At 46.1% G+C, this 21,317-nt stretch overlaps 1 protein-coding gene across 2 annotated transcripts; it reads right to left on the bottom strand.

Annotated features, from left to right (window-relative positions):
- Nucleotides 1–303: 303 nt before the first annotated feature.
- On the bottom strand, nt 304–14,985 carry GGCX (gamma-glutamyl carboxylase). Of its 2 annotated transcripts, none has more exons than XM_059659285.1 (15): nt 14,844–14,985; nt 14,313–14,483; nt 12,422–12,580; nt 11,950–12,115; nt 10,036–10,114; nt 8,713–8,819; nt 6,959–7,122; nt 6,348–6,613; nt 6,072–6,203; nt 5,555–5,706; nt 4,948–5,117; nt 4,607–4,737; nt 2,242–2,389; nt 1,874–2,069; nt 304–1,474 (listed from the first exon to the last, which is right to left on the bottom strand). In XM_059659285.1, exons 1-15 carry the CDS (start codon nt 14,884–14,886, stop codon nt 1,282–1,284), a joined length of 2,277 nt encoding a protein of 758 aa, XP_059515268.1. In that variant the 5' UTR covers nt 14,887–14,985; the 3' UTR covers nt 304–1,281. The 2 variants fall into 2 exon arrangements, with proteins under 2 accessions (XP_059515268.1, XP_059515269.1); XM_059659286.1 differs by lacking the exon at nt 14,844–14,985 and adding an exon at nt 14,615–14,804.
- Between the last annotated feature and the right edge of the window lie 6,332 nt (nt 14,986–21,317).

The raw sequence follows: 21,317 nt of genomic DNA, 5'->3' as shown, positions 1-21,317 counted from the left end.
GAGTTGGAAATGAAGCTAAGTTCTGTTCAGGACAGGGTTTGAAAGCTCTGGGATATCCAGGTGGAGACAGGTATATATAGGTCTAGGGCACAGGAAAGAAATCTAAGCATAACATCACTGGAAACCATAGAATAGACATAATCATCCTAAGTGTGTACAGTGAAAAAAATGCCTGGGAAAGAACGCTGAGCCCACTGTCCAAGGGGGTTAGGAGGGGTGGGGCATGGGAAGAGAACCATAAAAACAGATGCAATCTTTTATCAAAGCACTGGGACTGCCAGTCTGTTACCAGACCATGAGCTCTTTTCTTTTTTTAAAACTGCATTCTCACTTCCTAGCCCAGTGCCAGTCCTTTGAATATTCATGAACCTGAGGAGTTTCCTTGATCCCTTTGTATACCCAAACCTACAGTCCCTTATCCCTCACCAAGTTTTGGTTAATACTTACTTTACATTACCTTCTCACTAAGTGCTAGAATAATGCTAAATATTAAGCTTGTTTTTAGAAAAATACTAATGGAACCATCTAAACTTCCTTATTAGTTTAACTTTCTGCTATCCTAACTACTCTCATAACTGCTAGTGAAAAACTTACAGGCTACATAGATACAAGAAACTAAGAAGGAACCAGAATTGTAGTGAAGAGAAAATTTGTGCATTCAGAACCTGATCACCATCCTAATCATACTTATAATTAAGAAGACAAGTTTTAAGTTAACATTATTTCAGAATTATTGTGATTCTCAAAATTACAAGAGACAGGGTAAAGGAGCTTAAGTCAGACATGAGGTTCAAACCATCAATCCATCCCTTACTTATTAGGTTTACATCTTTGAGCAAATTATAGTACCTCTCAGTGTCATTTTCTCCAACTGTAAAATAAGACTACTGACCATTAAGGACTAAATGGCATGTAGGCACTGTGTGAAGCATTGTGCATGTAGCAAGCACTTGAGAATACTTAGCTACTGTTTTCATCATGGTACATAAAATCTCTTTCCCCAAGGAGCCAGTCACTTTAAACCTAACTTTCCCCTTTATTGTAGGACCTTTTCACATTGCTTTTAACCCCCTCCTGGCCTCTAAAGCTTAGACGGATAAATCTTATCCTTGCTTTACTTTCTTGGCTCCTTCCTCTAAGATATCATCTCTGAATTTAAAGGAGCTATAGACAAGGAAGAAAAATGTAAATGTCTGTAAACGTTTTGTTCAAATCTCCACTGCACAGGTAATGGTCCTGTGCCTGGCTGCTCCCACGTCTGTACCCAATATCTGGCCCCCTTCAGAACTCCGAGTGGATATGCTCAGAATTTGGTTCAGGAGGATTAGAATTTGAAGAATCTGTGTTTGAAGGATTCAACTCTCCGAGTGGCTCAAAGGGTCGCAAGTTTGCATAAGTCACCTCTTGGGCCAGTTGCTCCAGGGAAGGGCGACCGAATGCCAGATTTCGAAGTGAGATACAAGTCATCAGGAAGCTGAAAAAGAGGAAAAGGCCACCCAGTCCAAACTCCTGATCAACACAGCAATTCCTACCAAAGCCCTTATGGGACACCTGGCCTACCTTCTCTCACACAGGCACAAATGAGAATTGCCTTGCAGGGGCCCCCATATCCCAGCTGGAGGCACCCCACTCTTTATACAGTCTGGTAGAATTCTAGGGTGGGGCAGGAATAACCCATGGGGAGGCTGGAGGTAAACTGAGGCAGAGCAAGACAGTAAGCTGTCAGACACTCATTTACTCTTCCATTAAATCAGGGAGATGAGAAGGGAGGTAAAAAGCTGTTTAGCCCTAGATGTCCTTTCTCTCATCTGAGAAAAGTGACCCAACTTGCAAATATCTGATGGCAACGACAAGTACTGTGGGTAAAACTTACCTGCGGCGAAAAACATAGAGCTTTCGCAGCAAGAAGCGGAAGAATCGTTCATGGAAAGGCGAGTTTCGCCGGCGTTCAATCTCCTGGAGCCTTTGCTGGCGTTTAAGAAAGGTCTGAACCAGAGGTGTTGGCTCAGGACCTCCTTTTACTTCCCCTTCTAGCAGAGGTTGCAGCTCGGGGGGTAGAGGCCCTGTTTCTGCTCAAAGTCAGCAAAAAGAGGAATCACTGAGAGAGCATTCTCTCTCTCCTACAACTTCCCTTTCACCAGCTAGAGGCTTCAAGTTCAATTTTCAATGGCTAGATCCTCATTCACAACCCTAACTTCTTGTACTCGGGGGTTACCTCAGCCCAAATCTTTATTTACTCACCACTTCCATTCTCCACCTTCTCTTTCAATTCTTGCAGATATGCCAGGTCTTGCTCCAGTGCAACTTCCGTAGTGTTGACATAGATGTACATGTAGCAGGAAGGACTGGGTGACACTGTGTACACCTTATGGTACTCGCCAGCAGGCAACTGAGCAGGGGATAGAAATGAATATATTTCACTCTTTGAACTTTTCCTAGTCAGCCTACAGGCTCCTAACACCACCTGCTCCCCACCCAACGGGCATCTTTCTTCTTACTGTGTTGTTTTTTTTTTTTTAATTAAATCTTTATTGTTCAGATTATTACATTTGTTCCTTTTTTTTTCCCCCCATAACTCCCCTCCTCCCAGTTCCCGCCCCACCCTCCGCCCTCACTCACCACCCACTGTCCTCATCCATAGGTGCACGATCTTTGTCCAGTCTCTTCCCACATCTCCCACACCCCTTTCCCCCCCAGGAATAGTCAGTCCATTCCCTTTCTATGTCCCTGATTCTATTATAATCAACAGTTCATTCTTTTCATCAGATTATTTATTCACTTGATTCTTAGATTCACTTGTTGATAGATGCATATTTGTTGTTCATAATTTGTATCTTTACCTTTTTCTTCTTCTTCCTCTTCTTAAAGGATACCTTTCAGCATTTCATATAATCCTGGTTTGGTGGTGATGAACTCCTTTAGCTTTTCCTTATCTGTGAAGCTCTTTATCTGACCTTCAGTTCTGAATGATAGCTTTGCTGGATAAAGTAATCTTGGTTGTAGGTTCTTGGTATTCATCACTTTGAATATTTCTTGCCACTCCCTTCTGGCCTGCAAAGTTTCTGTTGAGAAATCAGCTGACAGTCGTATGGGTATTCCCTTGTAGGTAACTGAGTTTCTTTCTCTTGCTGTTTTTAAGATTCTCTCTTTATCTTTTGCTCTTGGCATTTTAATGATGATGTGTCTTGGTGTGGTCCTCTTTGGATTCCTTTTGTTTGGGGTTCTCCGTGCTTCTTGGACCTGTAAGTCCATTTCTTTCACCAGGTGGGGGAAGTTTTCTGTCATTATTTCTTCAAATAGGTTTTCAATATCTTGCTCTCTCTCATCTTCTGGCACCCCTATAATTCTGATGTTGGTACGCTTGAAGCTGTCCCAGAGGCTCCTTACACTATCCTCGCATTTTTGGATTCTTTTTTCATTTTGCTTTTCCAGTTGGATGTTTTTTGCTTCCTCGCATTTCAAATCATTGACTTGATTCTTGCGCTCCTCTGGTCTGCTGTCGGGCGTCTGTATAATATTCGTTATTTCAGTCCGTGTGTGCTTAATTTCTAGTTGGTTCCCCAATATAAGATCGAGGGTCTTATTAGTTTTCGTGTAGATCTCATTAAGTTTATCGGCAGCTTCTAAACAGTTCTTGAGAGACCTTAAAAGTGTGGTTCTGAACTCTATTTCTTCCATTGACAATTTTGTCCTGTTTCTTTGTCTCCGCATTTTGTTATGCTTCCTTGGTGCACCCCCTAGTGGTCTTTGTTCGCAGTCTTATAGATAAATCTTGATTGTTGTAGCTAATTCCAGGGAGGATTTGACCTCCAGGCCAAGTGGCTATGAGAATCAGCTATGAGTGTCAGCAGTGAGAGAACTTCTGTCCTCTAGGGAGGTGCTAATCTAGCCTTTGCCTGAGGCTATCCGGCAAATGCCTCTGTGCAGGGCTTGGGCGGGGCGGGTCGCACAGGATCAACAGGGTGGGCCAGAGAGAGCAGTTATGGCGGCTCTCAGTCCTGTCCCCAGGGGCTCTGCCTCTCTGAGTCCCAGCACCCGCTGCAAAGCTCGGAGAGAAAGCTGCACTCGCTCTGACCGAAGCCAGACAGTCCCGCTTCTCCCGTTTGAGTCTGGGTCCCTAAAGACTCGCCCGGATCTGGTGCTCAGAGTCTGCGACTCCCTCCCGATTGAAAACAACAACCACGCCCTCCGCCGCCAGCCCGCTCCGCGCACTCCGCACCTCAGAATTTGACTTCAGCACTGCGCCTCCTCTGAGTGTCCGTATGCGTTTCTCTTTCCTCCTAGTTGTAGGACTTCCACTCAGCCAGCGTTACTGTGGTTCTGGGTGATGTCCCTTCCGTTTTTTGGTTTCACTTTTGAAGTAGTTGTTCAAAGCAGCAAACTCCGGCGTTAACCTATGCCGCCATCTTGGTTCTCCCCCTTCTTACTGTGTTTTGGAGTCCAAAGGAACTGACCTCTAGAACCTGGATGAGGCTATTCACAGCCCCAGGAATCTGTACTTTTTGAGCCCCCACAACACTATTGCTTTGGTAAAACATTTTGACTCTATAATGAATTAACTCCATTTATCTAAACTTTTCTGCTATTGTTAATTCCAGCAAGATACCTGCATTTTTTCTCCCTCCTGAAGAGTCTGGTTCTTCTGTTCTGCCACCAGCTCCACAATCACTTCCCCCTGCAGCAGCTGGATGCTAGTGTTGCCCAGGTCTTCATTCACAAAATTCTCTAGGTGCAGCCCTGACAGGGACAACCAAGTTCTCCAATGCCCACCATGAGTGAACTCACTTTCAGCAAGAACAGACATCACACTTCACCACTACCACCCCTCAGATTTCAAAAACATTCCTCCCACTAGGAGTACCCCTCCCCTCTCCACCACATGCAAGGTCCCTGACCAAAGAAGCAAGGAGGAAAGACAGCAAAGCCTCTCCTAGCTTTCTTCCATACCAGGGAAATCTGCAATGAAGACCACCATAGTGTAGTTGTCCAAGCTGCTCTTGATTTCCTGTAGCTTGGCCCTCCAGGGAGACAGGTCCATCAACAGTGGCTGCAGCCAAGGTGTCGGCTGGAAGGGGGACCAGGCAGCCTGCACGATGTCCACATGAGGGTCAAAAAGCCTTAGGAAAGAAAACCATGTTTTAAGAAGGCCACAGCCACCTACCCATCAGAATTTCCAGTTCTGTTTCTCTCATCACCATTCCCAGAGAGAGGGAACAGGGTTTCCAGATAGAAAACATAACCTATGTCAGTATGTTATGACCAGCCTGAGGCAGAGAGAGAGGGGAAAGAGATTCTGGAGTACTGGGAAGAATGAGGGTTAGTGGCCATCTGAGAATGGTGTTAACGTTCTAGCAGAACACGTCATATTACCTCTTCTTCTGGGTGATGGGGCCCCCTGCTGGAAGCAATCAGCTATGCCCACAACCAGGTCTACAGGGACATGCACCAGAGGACAGACAGCCTTTCAAGCAAGACAACACGGGAGCATGGGCTATTCATTTTGGCCAAAGGAGCTGGACTTCCTTTTTCCCCCTTCCCTGCTCCCCTTGCCCACCTCTGCTGGAAGCGGTCATTGATGGACACCCAAATATCAAAGTAGATCTGGGGCTCAGTAACATTGTACTTGGGAAGCAGGCGGCTCAGGCAAGTGGCATATTGCTTCAGCATGTCTGCATGATCCTTCCATCGCCGGCTCTGTGTGAATACCTGTCCCAAACCCCCATATTAGTCCCACCTCATCGTACTACCTCCTGGATGAGTCATGCACTGCCAACGGTACAAAGAGATCTGGTTGTTTTGACCAGGAAAAAAAACCTGACCTTGTTTTTGGGGAAAAGTTTTTCATTGCTGAGCTTGTGGTTTTACTTACCTTTCTTACATCTAATCTCAGTGTAAGGAGGTGAATGACATGGCCCTATTTCAACCCACATAAAAGAAGGTTGAACCTGGCTCCTGGGAAAGGGGAGTGACCCAAATTTGTTTTATTTTACAATTGTGTTTAGGACCAAACCAGACCCCAAAGCTCAAGGACGCTCTGAAGAACAGTACATTGTCAGCATCAGAAATCTCACCCCAGGGTTAAGGTAGCCCAGCTCGCCAGTGCGGCCATCACGGTAGGTGATCTTCACGTGCTGGTGGGAGCGGGAGTGCACCATCATGTCCCAGGAATAGCCATAGAGCCCATTTGTCCAATTGTTATAGCCCTGAGAAGGCAGGGCAGAGGCAATCAGCTTAACGGTTCTTAGGCTAATCCCGTCCTCTATCAAGAAAGGGCTACACAACCAGCCCATTCCTTCCCTATGGCTGTCACTCGGCCACTTTCCACGCTAACCCCAGCCTACACATACCTGGGTGAGGAAATGGGAATAGGGCAGGAAGAGCTGCTCCAGGAGGTAGATCAGAGTGAAGGCAGCGCCTAGCTGATGGCGCAGCCCTGGCTTCTGGCTGCCTTTGGCCCGGTTCCTCTTATACATGCAGGAAGCACTGGGCTGAGGGGCAGCCTTGAGGGGCAGCAGTTCTTGCAGCCTTTTGGGGCAGTGAGATACCAGCTTCCGAGGCCACTCAGGGGAGCAGAAGAGAGGGCTGCTGGCCAGCATGACATAGGGGAACATACCTAGAAAAGCAAGGAGAAAATAAGCATTTCAGGAGTTTGGTTTGGGGAAATGTGGGTAATCCCCCTGACCCCTTTCCCTTAAGAAACCTCTCCCAAGTATCCTACCTATGATGAAAGAAGTTCTTAACTAAAGGATACGTACTTCCCAGAGAGTCCTTACTATACAGCATATTAGCTGAGCCGAGAAGTCCCAATTCTCTCTTCCCAATTTTTTTTCCATGCCACAGTGACTGCATCAGGCTCCATGTGGCTGCTATTCCCATCATCATCTCTTAGTCCCAAACAACACCTCTGGCAAGTCCCTCCCTGTGACTTCCTATTTCCTATCAGACGACGGGTACTAACCAATGCTGAAAAGCTGGGAATTCATGCAGTGGAAGTAGGACACAAAGAGGAGGCCCACGGATCTTGAGGCATCGAAGAAGAGCAGGAAACCAGCTGAGAGGTCAAGCAGCAGTCCGCCCCAGTGCACCACCAGAAGGCTAGTCATCTCTTCGGACAACACGAGTCTGCGGACACCAGGGACAGGGTCAGGCACCCGCCCACTGGGGAGCCTGGGCCACTGGCTGGCACAGCACACTCACAGCAAATGCATATCTGCTACCCTGTCCTTGCCAAAGGAGCCACCCCAGCGGGTGGGTAGAACTCTGCACAAAGATATCCCAGAAGTTTTCCAGCCCTTATACATTTCCACACACATTAGGTGTCCAGCTGTTTTCCACATACCCTCTGTCAGAAGCAAGGGCAAATCTGATTGAGAAGTGTGGCTCCTGGTGCAGGGAGACTCCTCGTAGAGGTTACAAATTAGAAGAAATTTTAAAAGGTGAGTGCTAGTGCTAGCCAGTTTTCTCAGTGGTTAGAGCGTTGGCCTTCGAACTGAAAGATCCCAGGTTCGATTCCGGTCAAGGGCACATGCCTGGGTTGTGGGCTTGATCCCCAGTGGGGGGCTTACAGGAGGCAGCCGATCCATGATTCTCTCTCATCATGGATGTTTCTATCTCTCTCTCCCTCTTCCTTCCCCTCTGAAATCAATAAAAAAAATATATTTTTTTTTAAAAAGGTGAATGTTTGACCTATATGAATCTGAAGTCAAACTACAGCAGTGGTTCTCAACCTTCCTAATGCCGCGACCCTTTTATACCCTCATCTTGTGGTGACCCCCAACCATAAAATTATTTTCGTTGCTACTTCATAACTGTAATTTTGCTACTGTTATGAATCGTAATGTAAATATCTGATATGCAGGATATATTTTCATTGTTACAAATTGAACATAATTAAAGCATAATGATTAATCACAAAAACAATATGTAATTATATGTTTTCCAACGGTCTTAGGCGACCCCTGTGAAAGGGTTGTTTGACCCCCAAAGGGTCGCGACCCACAGGTTGAGAACCGCTGAACTACAGGAACTGAGAAATACCAGGGAAGAGGAAAAAGGACAAAGTAAAAAAAGAGAGAAGAATTGGGAGGGAGAGAGAAGTCAGAGAGGCGAACTTCTGCTTTGAGAAGAGCTGGTAGCACTGGTTCTGTCAGGGCAGGGACACTGTCCATCTTCTCAGTACACTGGCTGAGGAGTCCTGGAGAGGCTGGGGTGGCAACCAACGCATTCACCAAGTCACCTAGTTCTAGCTCTTTCCTCTCCTTCCTTTTTTTTTTTTTTTTTTTTAAATGTTTGTATTTATCTCAGAAAGAGAGGAAGGGAGAGGAAGAGAGAGACAGAAACATCGATGGGATTGAATCATCAATAGGCTGCCTCCTGCACAATCCTTACTGGGGATCAAGCCTGCAACCTGGGCATGGGCTCTGACCAGGAATTGAACCGGAGACCTCTTGGTGTATAGGTTGATGCTCAACCACTGAGCCACACCGGCCGGGCTTTCCCCTTCTTTTTAAATTTATTTCCCTCCATTGCCACCCACAGTGTAAGTTTCACAGGGGGAGCCTTCTGCTGAATAGGGAGATGAGTGGACAGAGGAAAGTATGTTGCAAACTCAGGCAAAGTAGGAACAGCAGCCATGACTGCAGACAGGACAGCGGTGAGTCACCCGCTCTGTCCCTGTGCCTCAGTGAGGCCTCTGCCCCGACTGCCACTCACTTGAAGGGACTGAAGAGCCAGTGCCGGGACAGGTTCTCCATGGAATAGCCTTCCACCCAGTCTGCATCCAGCTTTTTCACACCCGCAATGAAGTACACAATGAAAATCTGCAAACACAAAATGCAAAACAAATGTTTAAAGAAAAAAAAAAAGAGTACTGGAGACCATTATGCTAAGTGAAATAAGCCAGTGAGAGAAAGATAAATATCATATGATCTCACTCATTTGTGGAATATAATGAACAACATAAACTGATGAACAAAAATAGAACCAGAGAGATCAACCAAAGGACTTGTATGCATGCATATAAGCCAAACCAATGGATATGGACAACAGGGGGATGAGAGCATGAGTGGGGGGAGGGGGGGAGCATGGGGATTAATGGGGGGGGGAATGAGGACACATTTGTAATTCCTTAACTAATAAAGAATTTAAAGATTTAAAAAAAAAAAAAAGAACCAGAGACACAGAAGCATCAAACGGACTGTCCAACCTATGAGGGAAGGCAGGGGGTAAAGGGGTAAGAGATCAACCAAAGGACTTGTATGCATGCATATGAGCATAGCCAATGGACACAGACAGTAGCGGGGTGAGGGCATGTGCTGGGGGGTGGGAGCGGCCAGGGAGAGGTCAATGGGGGAAAAAGGAGACTCATGTAATACTTTAAACCACAAAGAATTTAAATTTAAGAAAAGAAAGAGTAAGTTTTCATCTCAGTTCAGGGACCAAGGAAGATTAGTTCCATTCTTCTATTCACTCATTTCAGATATTCACTCATCCAACAAGTATCTATTGACATCCTACCAACATCAGGCACAGTATAAGGCACCAAGGAGAGTCATAAAGCATAGATATTATCCTCTCTCATGAGGATTCTAACCTGGCAGGGACAAAGCCCTATTCTTTCATGACAAGGTGAGATAGCCCGGAGATTAGGGTTTTGAAAACAGCAGAAAAGCCAGCCTAGCCTTCCAGTAAAAGGGAAGAAAGAGAAGATCTAGGGAGGCAGAGTGGAGTGCAGTCTGCCATGGGATGGCCATGCTGACAATGGCTGTCAGAGAACACCTTTCCTAAGATCTTTTTTTTTTTTTTTAAATATATTTTATTGATTTTTTTACAGAGAGGAAGGGAGAGGAATAGAGAGTCAGAAACATTGATGAGAGAGAAACATCGATCAGCTACCTCTTGCACACCCCCTCCTGGGGATGTGCCCGCAACCAAGGTACATGCCCTTGACCGGAATCGAACCCGGGACCCTTGAGTCTGTACGCCGACGCTCTATCCACTGAGCCAAACCGGTTAGGGCATCCTAAGATCTTGTACCTGGCCACGCAGCACGGCATAGTTCCAAAGGGGCACGTGGGCATTCCGCTTCCGGGAACTCAGCAGGCCATCCACAGACCTACACCAGGTAAGGTAAGGATTGAGGAGAGCGTCTTAATCCAGCCACATTTCCACCTTCCTTTTTAAATGTAATAATCTATCTCAGGACAGCTCCCATACTCTCTCTGGTCCTCTGGACTATTTGGAGGCCCTTTAGAATTATATGAGGAAACTGGAACAGTGATTATTTTAACTCATAACGGACATTTTACTAGTGAGTTATAACAATAAAAAGTTCAGTGTTTACCATTCGTTACTTAGCAAATTAGTTAGTCCTAATGGAAAAAGTCAGGAAAGAGACTACAATGCTAGAATATGATTGAATTTAGTAAAGAATGAGTTTAAGGGAGTGTTTAAAAAGCTTGAGGTTTATATAAATATACATTAAAAAATTTTTTTCAATATCCAAAACAAGGCCCTGGCCGGCTTGGCTCAGTGGATGGAGCATCAGCCTGTGGACTGAAGGGTCTCAGGTTCGATTCCGGCCAAGGGCACAAGCCTGGGTTGCGGACTCGGTCCCCAGTGGGGGTGTGCAGGAGGCAGCCGATTGGTGATTCTCTCTCACCATTGATGTTTCTATCTCTCTCCTCCCTTCCTCCCTGAAATCAATAAAGAAATATATATTTAAAAAATATCCAAAACAAACTGACACTTGTAGACCTGGATACCAGGATCTCGTGCCAGAGAGTCCCTACTAACAGCCTACCTTGGGAGAGAACTGATAAACGCAGGCTCTAAGACTAATGTGCTCTGGGGAGGCAGAAGCAAAGCAGATTTTCAAGAAGACAATGAGTGAGCCGAGAAGCTGGGGAAGGGCAGCTGGCACTGTGGTCAAGAGCACTGGAGTCTACAGCTAAGGAGACCTCCATTCTCACTTGTGCCTCCTGCTGCTATGTGACCTCAGCCAAACCTTTACCTCCTTAAGCTTTAGTGTCTTCATCTATGAAGTGGGGAAAGCACTATGGACCTCATGGGGTTATACTAAGGAAAAAGTAAAGTGTTTAGCATGGTATCTGGAAATCCATCAGTAAGTAAGTAGTATGTATTTTTTCAAAAAAAAATTTTTTTTTCAGGAGTATTCTGCCAAAACTGTCTCCTAATTCTATATGATCACAGCTGGCCATTCTGAATGAATCTAATGGTTTACAAAAGGAGTATTTGTGTGTGTGTATTGACAAATGAAACTTAATGACTGGTAAATCACTAATTCAGTGCTTGAGATTTTTTACTTATACCCATCTTACTGAGATCTCATATTTGCTTTTCACTTAATAATGGGAAAAATCTTTAAAGGTCGTCTGCCCTGCCATCTGGTTTCCAGATCCCTTCTCCACCTCCCCTGAAAGATGGTCACCTAAGCCAGAGGTGGGGGAGGTTACCTCCTCCCAGGACCGCGCTGCTGAGCAGCCTGGTGGGCCCTCTCCTTCTGACATGACTGCCTCACAGCAACTTCTACTCTGTGCTCTAACCCTGCACCTCTGGGCTCACACAGAGAAAGTCCGCTCCCTCTTCCACATGACCACCCTTGAAGTATCTGAAAACAGCTATGTCTGGCTTTAGTCTTCGCTTCTTCTCTCTAAGAAGATTACAGGAAGTGCACAGATCAAGGCACCTGGGGAGATACGGAAAGAGTGAAGGGGTGGGAATGGAGCCATTTTGCTTTTTGTCATCCCAAGTGCCACAACCTCGCTGACTCTTCCCCCTCCCAAATCCATCCCAATTAAAGTGTGACCTTTGCAAAGCGTTGCTGAAATTGTTCTTGCTGGGGCAAATTCTAGGACCTCAAGGGGCCGCTATCTCTGGTAAACATCCTGACCCAGCCGACCCCTCCCCTCTTTCTCCCTCGATTCATACCAGTAGTGGTTTGCATCCACGAATGTCAGCTGAAAAGCTAACAAACCATACAGATAGGAGTGGTTGTTCCATGACGTCTTGTCCAGGAGAAACACGTACCAGTACGGCAGCAGGAATAACACACAGCTTATCCGGTAGCACAGGCCCAGCATCATGCCCAGTGCCCCTGGGATTTGTGGGGGAGAGAATTAAGAGGTCAAAGGTCAGCACAGGCCCAGCTCCCCTGGGACAGGCTGTGGGTGGGATTAAGAAAAGTCATCAGACATTTTATAATCAGGTACAACTAAATCAAAATTAAATGTTATTTTAATATTTTCAAAAAGAGCTATGGGGTCACAGCTCAGATGACACACAGGTCAGGGAGATGAAATTATGAGTCATGACAGAAGTGAAATAAGGAACCCAAGACCTTTCTCATGCTTTGTATGTCTCTGTTTTAGATAGGCTAATCAATATTCCCAGCTTCCCTCACCCAGAAACATGACGGTATAGACAAGATACATCCAGTCAAGTGGCAGTGGCTGCAGGACATCCAGCAAGGGGAAGCGGCACACCTCCAGCCCGTCCAGGTATCTTCGGTCCAGGGAGCTGAGCCCCCGCTCCTGGGGAATGTCCAGCACCATCAACAGCCCTGAGAAGGCAGTGGGAGAGGGGGCCATTAGGCCTCAGCAAAGGAAGCAGCAGAATACATTTGAATACAGTTGGCTGAATCTAGCTCCAAGGTGAGAATTCTCTCCTAACCAGGCTTTACCATTCATTCATTCACCCAACAAACATTACTGAGTGCATCCTATGTGGTAGGCACTATGCCAGTTGTGTGATCAGCTACTGTACCTCACTAAGCCAATTCCCCATTTGTAAAAGGGGGCTCATAATATTTTACAGGGTTACAGAGAGGATTCAATGAGAGAAACATACAAAATGCTACAAAAAGCTGTTCAGGTGTTGATAGTTAATATTTACACAGGTCTGTCACATTAGGCCCGTGGTCGGCAAACTGCGGCTCGCGAGCTACATGCGGCTCTTTGGCCCCTTGAGTGTGGCTCTTCCACAAAATACCACGGTTTGCCAAGCTGCAGTTTGCCGACCACTGCATTAGGCTACAGAAAGTGCTCGAGGATGGTGCTTGCCCCTCAACTTTTCCACTTCCTGGTATACCCAGAAAGCAGCAGTATTCGGCTAACACACTGGGGTAAACAGCAGGGGCTACTCAGATCAGGAAGCAGCTCCCGGGAAGGCAGTGTTTCGCAACCTCAGGACCATCGACATTTGGGGCTGGTTAATTATTTGCTGGGAGGGACTATCCTGTGCATCATAGGTCCAATTAGCAGCATCTCTGGCTCCTATGTAGATGCCAGGAGCCACCTATCCTCCCCCTCCCCCCACATATGACAAATAAAAATATCCCCGGACATTGCCAAGTGTCCCCTCCCCCCCAACAAAAATGCCCTCAGTTGAGAACCACTGGGCTACCGGGATTAATATCTCAGCATATCATAAACCATTCCAAGCGGAAGCTCTGGATTAGGGAGTTACAGCCAACATGTCTGCTATTTCTCTAAAGCAGCAGTTCTCTACCTGTGGGTCGCGACCCCTTTGGGGGTCGAAGGACCCTTTCACAGGGGTTGCCTAAGACCATCGGAAAACACATATATAATTACATATTGTTTTTGTGATTAATCACTATGCTTTAATTATGTTCAATTTGTAACAATGAAAATACATCCTGCATATCAGATATTTACATGACGATTCATAACAGGAGCAAATTACAGTTATGAAGTAGCAACGAAAATAATTTTATGGTTGGGGGTCACCACAACATGAGGAACTGTATTAAAGGGTCGCGGCATTAGGAAGGTTGAGAACCACTGCTCTAAAGTCTAGTCCTTAGTGTAATTACTGAACAACTTCATGACATAAGGAAAATTAATCCCTGTTCCTCTGCCTCCATATTTCCTATAGCCTCAGATCAAAGCATTTCTGGCCTCCGAAGGCTAATCAGAGGAGACAAAGCTGGGTTTGATCCTAAACTCCACAAATAACCCCTTCCAGGACACTGATGTCTTCCGCTGTGAGAAAAAGGGAGGAAAGTCCACTAAGTGAGTAACCAAGAAATAGACAAGGTTGGGAGGCAGTGATACTTCCGAAGTTTATACCTCTGATGCAGGCAATCAGGTACCCAAGAGGCATCTCTATGGAGCAAGAGAAAAGCAAAGCTAACGATCGGAGCAGGCTATAACCCCCGTTTCCGAGTTCCGAAAGCAGGCACTTGACGTTTTCTAGATGTCCATCTCGCATCACCTTCACATTGTCACTCTCCCGCCCCAACCACACGGGCCCCTCCCAGCAACTGGACTTACCGAAGAGAAAACGGAAGACAGCCAGGCTTGCAGGATCCATTGGCCGATTCAGCAGGGTCACCAGCCTCCCCCAGCTGGACACATCTGCCCACTCAAAACCCAAGAGTTTCCCCATGCGGCTGGCCTGGCCGGGGCCCGGGGTCTGTGCAGCCTTGTCTTTCTGTACTTTATCTGTAACCAATAAATGGAGGAAGGTGTGTGCACGTGCGGGGTGGAGGTGCTTTAAAATCGGCTCCTTCCCAAATCACAGCCCCCGCCACCCGAGGGCTTCTGCCTCCCTGGGTTCTCCCGCTGATCTCTACCTGGAACACCCTGCAGGGCAGCCCCTCCTCCAGGGCGCGCCAATGCCCAGACCTCTCAGGCTCCAGCCCCCTAATGGCTAATCGCATGTCACAGCCACCCCAAACTGCAGGCTGCAACCTCTCTCTATAAGCCCCTTCCCCAGGACCCACAGGGCAGTCCTTCGGTCCCCGCCACAGCGAGACCAGCGCCCCTCTCTCCGTCCGCCGCAGGGTGGGGCTCTGAGCCTACCTGCGCCCGGCGGGGCCCGCGAGGACAGGGCAGACATCGCCATAGTTCTGCGGCCGGTCACTCACAGCAGCCAGGCGCGAGCGAGGGGCCGCTCCCCTAAACCCCGCCTCCCCGACACGTCAGCGGGGAGCTGCCGGCCGTAAAGCGCCGGCACTGTCGTGAAGGGTCCTGGCTCCCTGCTTGGCGGCAGAAGGCAAAGCGAGAGACCTCTGGGGCGAGGCGGGGCGAGGCGGGGCGGGGCGGGACGGGGCGGGGCGGGCCCGAAAGGGTGTGGGCGGGCCTCGTCTCCCCTGGTGACGGAGGATACTCGGGGACACCCCTGAGACCTCCCGGGGCCCTTCTGTACGTTCAATCCTAGGAAGGCTCCGTGTTCCCTCAACTTCCCTGGGTCCTCCCCCGCTGTCCTTGGGCCTCCCCAGGCGGCAGTGTCCCCGCAGTGCTCCCTGATGTGAGCATGTCGGACTCTTCCCTAGAAAGGTTGGCCGCTGCGTTGAGGACGCACCTGGAAGGGGCTGCCCAGCCCAGAGAGAGTGTACGAGTTCCTTTATTCTACCAGGGAAACCGGAACAACATTGCTGACGAGGGGATGCAGAATAGGGGTAGTGAGTAGACCGTGGTCCATCAGGGAAGATTTTTTTTTCCTTTTTTAGTCCTCATCCGAGGATGTTTTTTCCATTGATTTTTCGAGAGAGGGAAAGACGGAGAAATACCGATGTGAGAGACATCAATTGGGCTGCCTCCTGCAGGTGCCCCGACCAGGGCTCAGGCCAGGGAGGAGTCCTTGACGGGAATCAAACCCGGAACCCTTCGGTCCGCAGGCCGATGCTCTACGCACTGAGTCAAACTGGCGCAGGCGGCAGGGAAGGTTTTTAGAGAGACCAATCAACACTGTAGTATCTTAACTCTCTGCCCTGGGCTTGGGCAGCAGTTCTCACATTTTTTGGTCTCAGGACCCACCCCTTTGCACTGCTACCTATCATGAGAATCTTAAAGAACTGTTATTTTAAAAAAATATATTTTATTGATTTTTTACAGAGAGGAAGGGAGAGGGATAGAGAGTTAGAAACATCGAGAGAGAAACATCGACCAGCTGCCTCCTGCACACCCCCTACTGGGGATGTGCCCACAACCAAGGTACATGCCCCCAACCGGAATCAAACCTGGGACCCTTCAGTCCGCAGGCTGACGCTCTATCCACTGAGCCAAACCAGTTAGGGCAAGAACTGTTATTTATGTGGGTTATATTTTTCCATATTGAGGAATGTTTGTATTGATTCATTAAAAATAGAATAAACTCACTAAGTATTTTATAACTAGCATTTTTTTAAATAAAAGTACATTATCACAAAAATTGCATGAAGAGTACTTCAGAATTCAGACTGGTGCAGCCATTATGGAAAACAGTATGGAATTTCCTCCAAAAATTAAAAATGGAACTCCCATTTGATCCAATGATCCCACTTCTAGGAACATATCCTAAGAAACCTGAAACACCAATCAGAAAGCATACATACACCCCTATGTTCATCGCAGCACAACTTAAAATAGCTAAGATTTGGAAACAGCCTAAGTGCCCATCAGCAGATGAGTGGATTAGAAAACAGTGCTACATCTACACAATGGAATACTACACTGCTGTAAAAAAAAAGAAAACTCGCCCAGCTGGTTTGGCTCAGTGGAGAGAGTGTCGGCCTGTAGACAGAAGGGTCCCAGGTTCAAATCCGGTGAATGGCACATGCCTGGGTTGCAGGTTTGATCCCCAGTAGGAGGCGAGCAGAAGGCAGCTGATCAATTATTCTCTGTCATCATTGACGTTTCTATCTTTTGCTACCTCTCCCTTCCTCTCTGAAATTAATTTTTAAAAAAATTTTTTTAAAAGAACTCTTACCATTTGCAACAGCATGTATGGACCCAGAGAGTATTATGCTAAGCGAAATAAGCCAGTTAGAGAAAGATATGTATCACATGATCTCACTGATGTGTGGAACAAAATAAATCAATAAACAAAAATAGATCCAGAGACATAGAAGCATGGAACAGACTATCGAACCTCAGAGGGAAGGCAGGGGAGGGTGGGTGGGAAGAGATCAACCAAAGAACTTGTATGCATAACCAGCAGACACAGACAGTAGAGTGGTGAAGGCCTGGGGTGGGAGGCAGGAGTGGGCTAGAAGAGGTCAATGGAGGAAAAGGGGGGACTTATGTTATTCTTTCAACAATAAATATTTTTTTAAAAGAGTACTTCATATTGTCTTACTGTGAGGGCTTAATTGAAGACAGCTGGATTCTCATATCTGCTTCTGCAGTACATCTGTTGTGAAATGGTATTGGTAGATATAAGTATAGAAGGGAAATCTGGCTTCACAGATAGCTGGTCTAGGGAGAAGCATATTTTTAATATTTTTTAATGGATTTCAGGGAGGAAAGGTGAGGGAGATAGAAACATCAATGATGAGAGTGAATCATTGATCGGCTGCCTCCATGCCTGCAAACCTGAGCATGTACCCTGACCAGGAATTGAACCGTGACCTCCTGGTTCATGGGTCGATGTTCAACCACTGAGCCATGCTGGCCAGGCAAAGAGAAAAGCATTTTAATGTAATGGCCTTTTAGATAAATGTGGATATCCTTCTTTGACACATCTTGCATGTGGTAGTTTTTAAAGATTACTCAGATGTGAAAAATGAAACCATATCAATGAACATTATGCTCTTAACAGTGGTCGGCAAACCGCGGCTCACAAGCCACATGCAGCTCTTTGGCCCCTTGAGTGTGGCTCTTCCACAAAATACCACATGCTGGCGCGCACGTACAGTGCGATTGAAACTTCGTGGCCCATGTGCAGAAGTCGGTTTTCGGCCTGGGCGAGTCTATTTTGAAGAAGTGGCGTTAGAAGAAGTGGGGGGTCTCGGTCGGTTGGGGGACTGGAGACGCAGCACAGGCTGGCCGTGCATACGCAGCGTGGGGGAGGCGCACGCGATTCATGCACGAGTTGAGTGTGGATGGGAGAGTTGGGACCTCAGCAAACGTAACTCAATTAGATTGAGGACGTTTTTAGCAAAGGCCAGCTTTGGAGTACCCTAATTAAGTTAATAGCAATGTACCTACCTATATAGTGTAAGTTTAAAAAATTTGGCTCTCTTGCCGAAGCCGGTTTGGCTCAGTGGATAGAGCGTCGGCCTGCGGACTGAGGGGTCCCGGGTTCGATTCCGGTCAAGGGCATGTACCTGGGTTGCGGGCAAATCTCCGGTGGGGGGTGTGTAGGAGGCAGCTAATCGATGTTTCTCTCTCATCGATGTTTCTGACTCTCTATCTCTCTCCCTTCCTCTCTGTAACATATCAATAAAATATATTAAAAAAAAAATTTGGCTCTCAAAAGAAATTTCAATCGTTGTACTGTTGATATTTGGCTCTGTTGACTAATGAGTTTGCCGACCACTGCTCTATAACATTAAAATCATTGGTATATCTTGCACTTTAAATATATATATATATTCAGTAAGGGAGAGAGAGAAATAGAAGCATTAATGATGAGAATCATTGATCAGCTGCCTCCTGCACGCCCCACACTGGGGATCAAGCCTGCAACCTGGGCATGTGCCCCAACCAAAATTGAACCATGACCTCCTGGTTCATATGTCGATGCTGAACCACTGAGCCACATCAGCCGGGCCTAACTTGCACTTTAAATAGACATTTTACTCAAGGATGATATTGTAAAATCATGCCTGAGTAAAACATTGGAAAACAAAGTCATTTGGCAAGCACTGTTTCCTTGAGTTATGCAGCTTTTCCAAAAGCAGCGTCTCTTAAATGTTGGGAAGCTGCCCAGCTCACAGTGGCAGATACAAGTTCTAATTTTCAAGATAAGAATTTTAATTTTCACTTGAAAGTTTTCATTTTATCAAAGGCAACAAATACTGTCTAGTGTTTTCCTTGAAAGAACAGGCTCACTCCTTTCATTTTGGGGAAAATATCAGCCAAATGTGCCAGTTTGAATAACCATAGTTTGTTTGATGTCCTTTCAAATAAAATGGGATTCAACATATTGTGAACAACAAGGGGGTACGTGCTAGAATGGTTGACATCCAAAACACTGACAACAAGAAATGCTGCGTGAGGATGTGAAGCAACAGGAACTCCCCTTCACTTCTGGCGGGAATGCGAAATGATACAGCCACTTTGGAAGACAGCTTGGCAGTTTCTGACGAAGCTAAGCACACTCTTCGCATATGATCCAGCAATTGTGCTTCTTGATATTTACCCAAATGAGTTGAAAATGTCTGCTACACAAAACTTGCACACACATGTATAGCAGCATTATTCGTAATTGCCTAAACTTAGAAGCAACCAAGACATCCTTCAATAGATGAGCAGATACACAAACCGTGACACGTTCCTACAATGGAATATTGAGCGATAAAATGAAATGAATTTGTTAGGAACATAGGTGACCCCGTCTTAAAACTAATCCGCCATCTTGACAACTGGGTGAACCCGAACCCATGACTCTCTCCCCTTCCCCTGAGTGAGTTCTGAAATACAGAACTCTGGACTGATCACAGTACTCCCATTCATTCTCTCTCAGGGTGAGGTGCCCCGGATGTTTCTGTTACCTCACCCTGGCACCCAAGCCTCCTAGCTCCTGATCCCTTTGATCATCACACATTCTCACAGCTTTTAAAATCTGGGGGTGGAAGGTTCGGGGATCCATTCCTCTTATTGATGCCCAAGACTGTTTTCTGTATGTAAGTTCCCTAACAAACTCTCTAAACCAGTGGTTCTCAACCTTCTGGCCCTTTAAATACAGTTCCTCATGTTGTGACCCAACCATAAAATTATTTTCGTTGCTACTTCATAACTGTAATGTTGCTACGGTTATGAATCATCATGTAAATATCTGATATGCAGGATGGTCTTAGGCGACCCCTGTGAAAGGGTCGTTCGACTGCCAAAGGGGTCGCGACCCACAGGTTGAGAACTGCTGCAAACCAACAAGCTGGACTTGTCTGCCTCTTTTTTTTTGGCTTATCAGCTCCTTCGTTTTTTTTTGGGCTGCTTTGCATACACAGCCCTTTCACAAAACAGAGCTGTCAAGCTATGAAAAGACATGGAGGAAACTTAATTGCATATTGCTAAGTGTAGGAAATCAATATGAAAAGACTACATACTGTATGATCCAAAGTCTGTGCAATCCTGGAAAAGGCATAAGTATGGAAATAGTAAAAAGATCAGTGGTTGCCAAGGATTGAGGAGAGGGAGGGAGGGCTGAATAGGTAGAGCACAGGGGATTTTTAGAAAAGTGAAACTATTCTGTATGATAATGTAATGTGTCATGGTACTTATATGCATTATACATTTGTCAAAACTCGTAGAATGGCCCTAGCTGGTTTGGCTCAGTGGATAGAGCGTCGGCCTGTGGACTGAAGGGTCCCAGGTTTGATTCCAGCCAAGGGCACATGCCTGGGTTGTGGGCTCCGTCCCCAGTAGGGGGCGTGCAGGAGGCAGCCGATCAATGATTCTCTCTCATCATTGATGTTTCTATCTCTCTCTCCTCCCTTCCTCTCTGAAACCAATAAAGAAATATATTTTTAAAAAACCTCATAAAGCCCTAGCCGGTTTGGCTCAGTGGATAGAGCGTCGGCCTGTGGACTGAAGGGCCCCAGGTTCGATTCCGGTCAAGGGCATGTAAGTTGGTTTTGGGCACATCCCCAGTAGGGGGTGTGCAGGACGCAGCTGATTGATGTTTCTCTCTCATCGATGTTTCTAACTCTCTCTCTCCCTTCCTCACTGTAAAAAATCAATAAAATATTTTTAATAAATAAATAAATAAATAAATAACCTCATAGAATGTACAACACAAAGAGTGAACCTGAATATAAACTATGGACTTTGTTAATATATCAGTATTAGCTCATCAATTGTAAAAAAAAGTAAGATGTTAATAGAAACTGGGAGAGTGTGGCTCTAGCTAGTTTGACTCAGTGGATACAGCATCGGCCTGCAAACTGAAGGGTCCTGGGTTTGATTCTGGCCAAGGGCACATGCCTGGATTGTGGGCTCGATCTCCAGTGGGGGGCATGCAGGAGGCAGCGGATCAATGATTCTCTCTCATCTTTAATGTTTCTATCTCTCTCTCTCTCTCCCTCTCCCTGCCTCTCTGAAACCAAAAAATATATATTTAGAAAAAAAAAAAAAGAAGAAAGAATAAATCCTTGAGATATTACAGGGCCCATTGGAATGACCCCATAAATTGAAATTTTTTATTAGCCAAATTAAAAGGGAATGGAAACAGGTGAAATAAATTTTATCAATATTTTTTATTTAACTTAATATATCCAAAACATTAATCGACATGTCATCAATATACAAAATTACTAATGGGATACTTATGTTCTTTTTTCATAATAAGTCTTTGAAAACCAGCATGCATTTTGCTTTTACATCACATCTACATTCATACTAGCCACACTT

Source organism: Myotis daubentonii, chromosome 12, assembly GCF_963259705.1.
Source record: "Myotis daubentonii chromosome 12, mMyoDau2.1, whole genome shotgun sequence".
NCBI lineage: Eukaryota > Metazoa > Chordata > Mammalia > Chiroptera > Vespertilionidae > Myotis > Myotis daubentonii.
The sequence above is the reverse complement of the archived record's forward strand: the minus strand, read 5'-3'. Positions and strand labels throughout refer to the sequence as shown.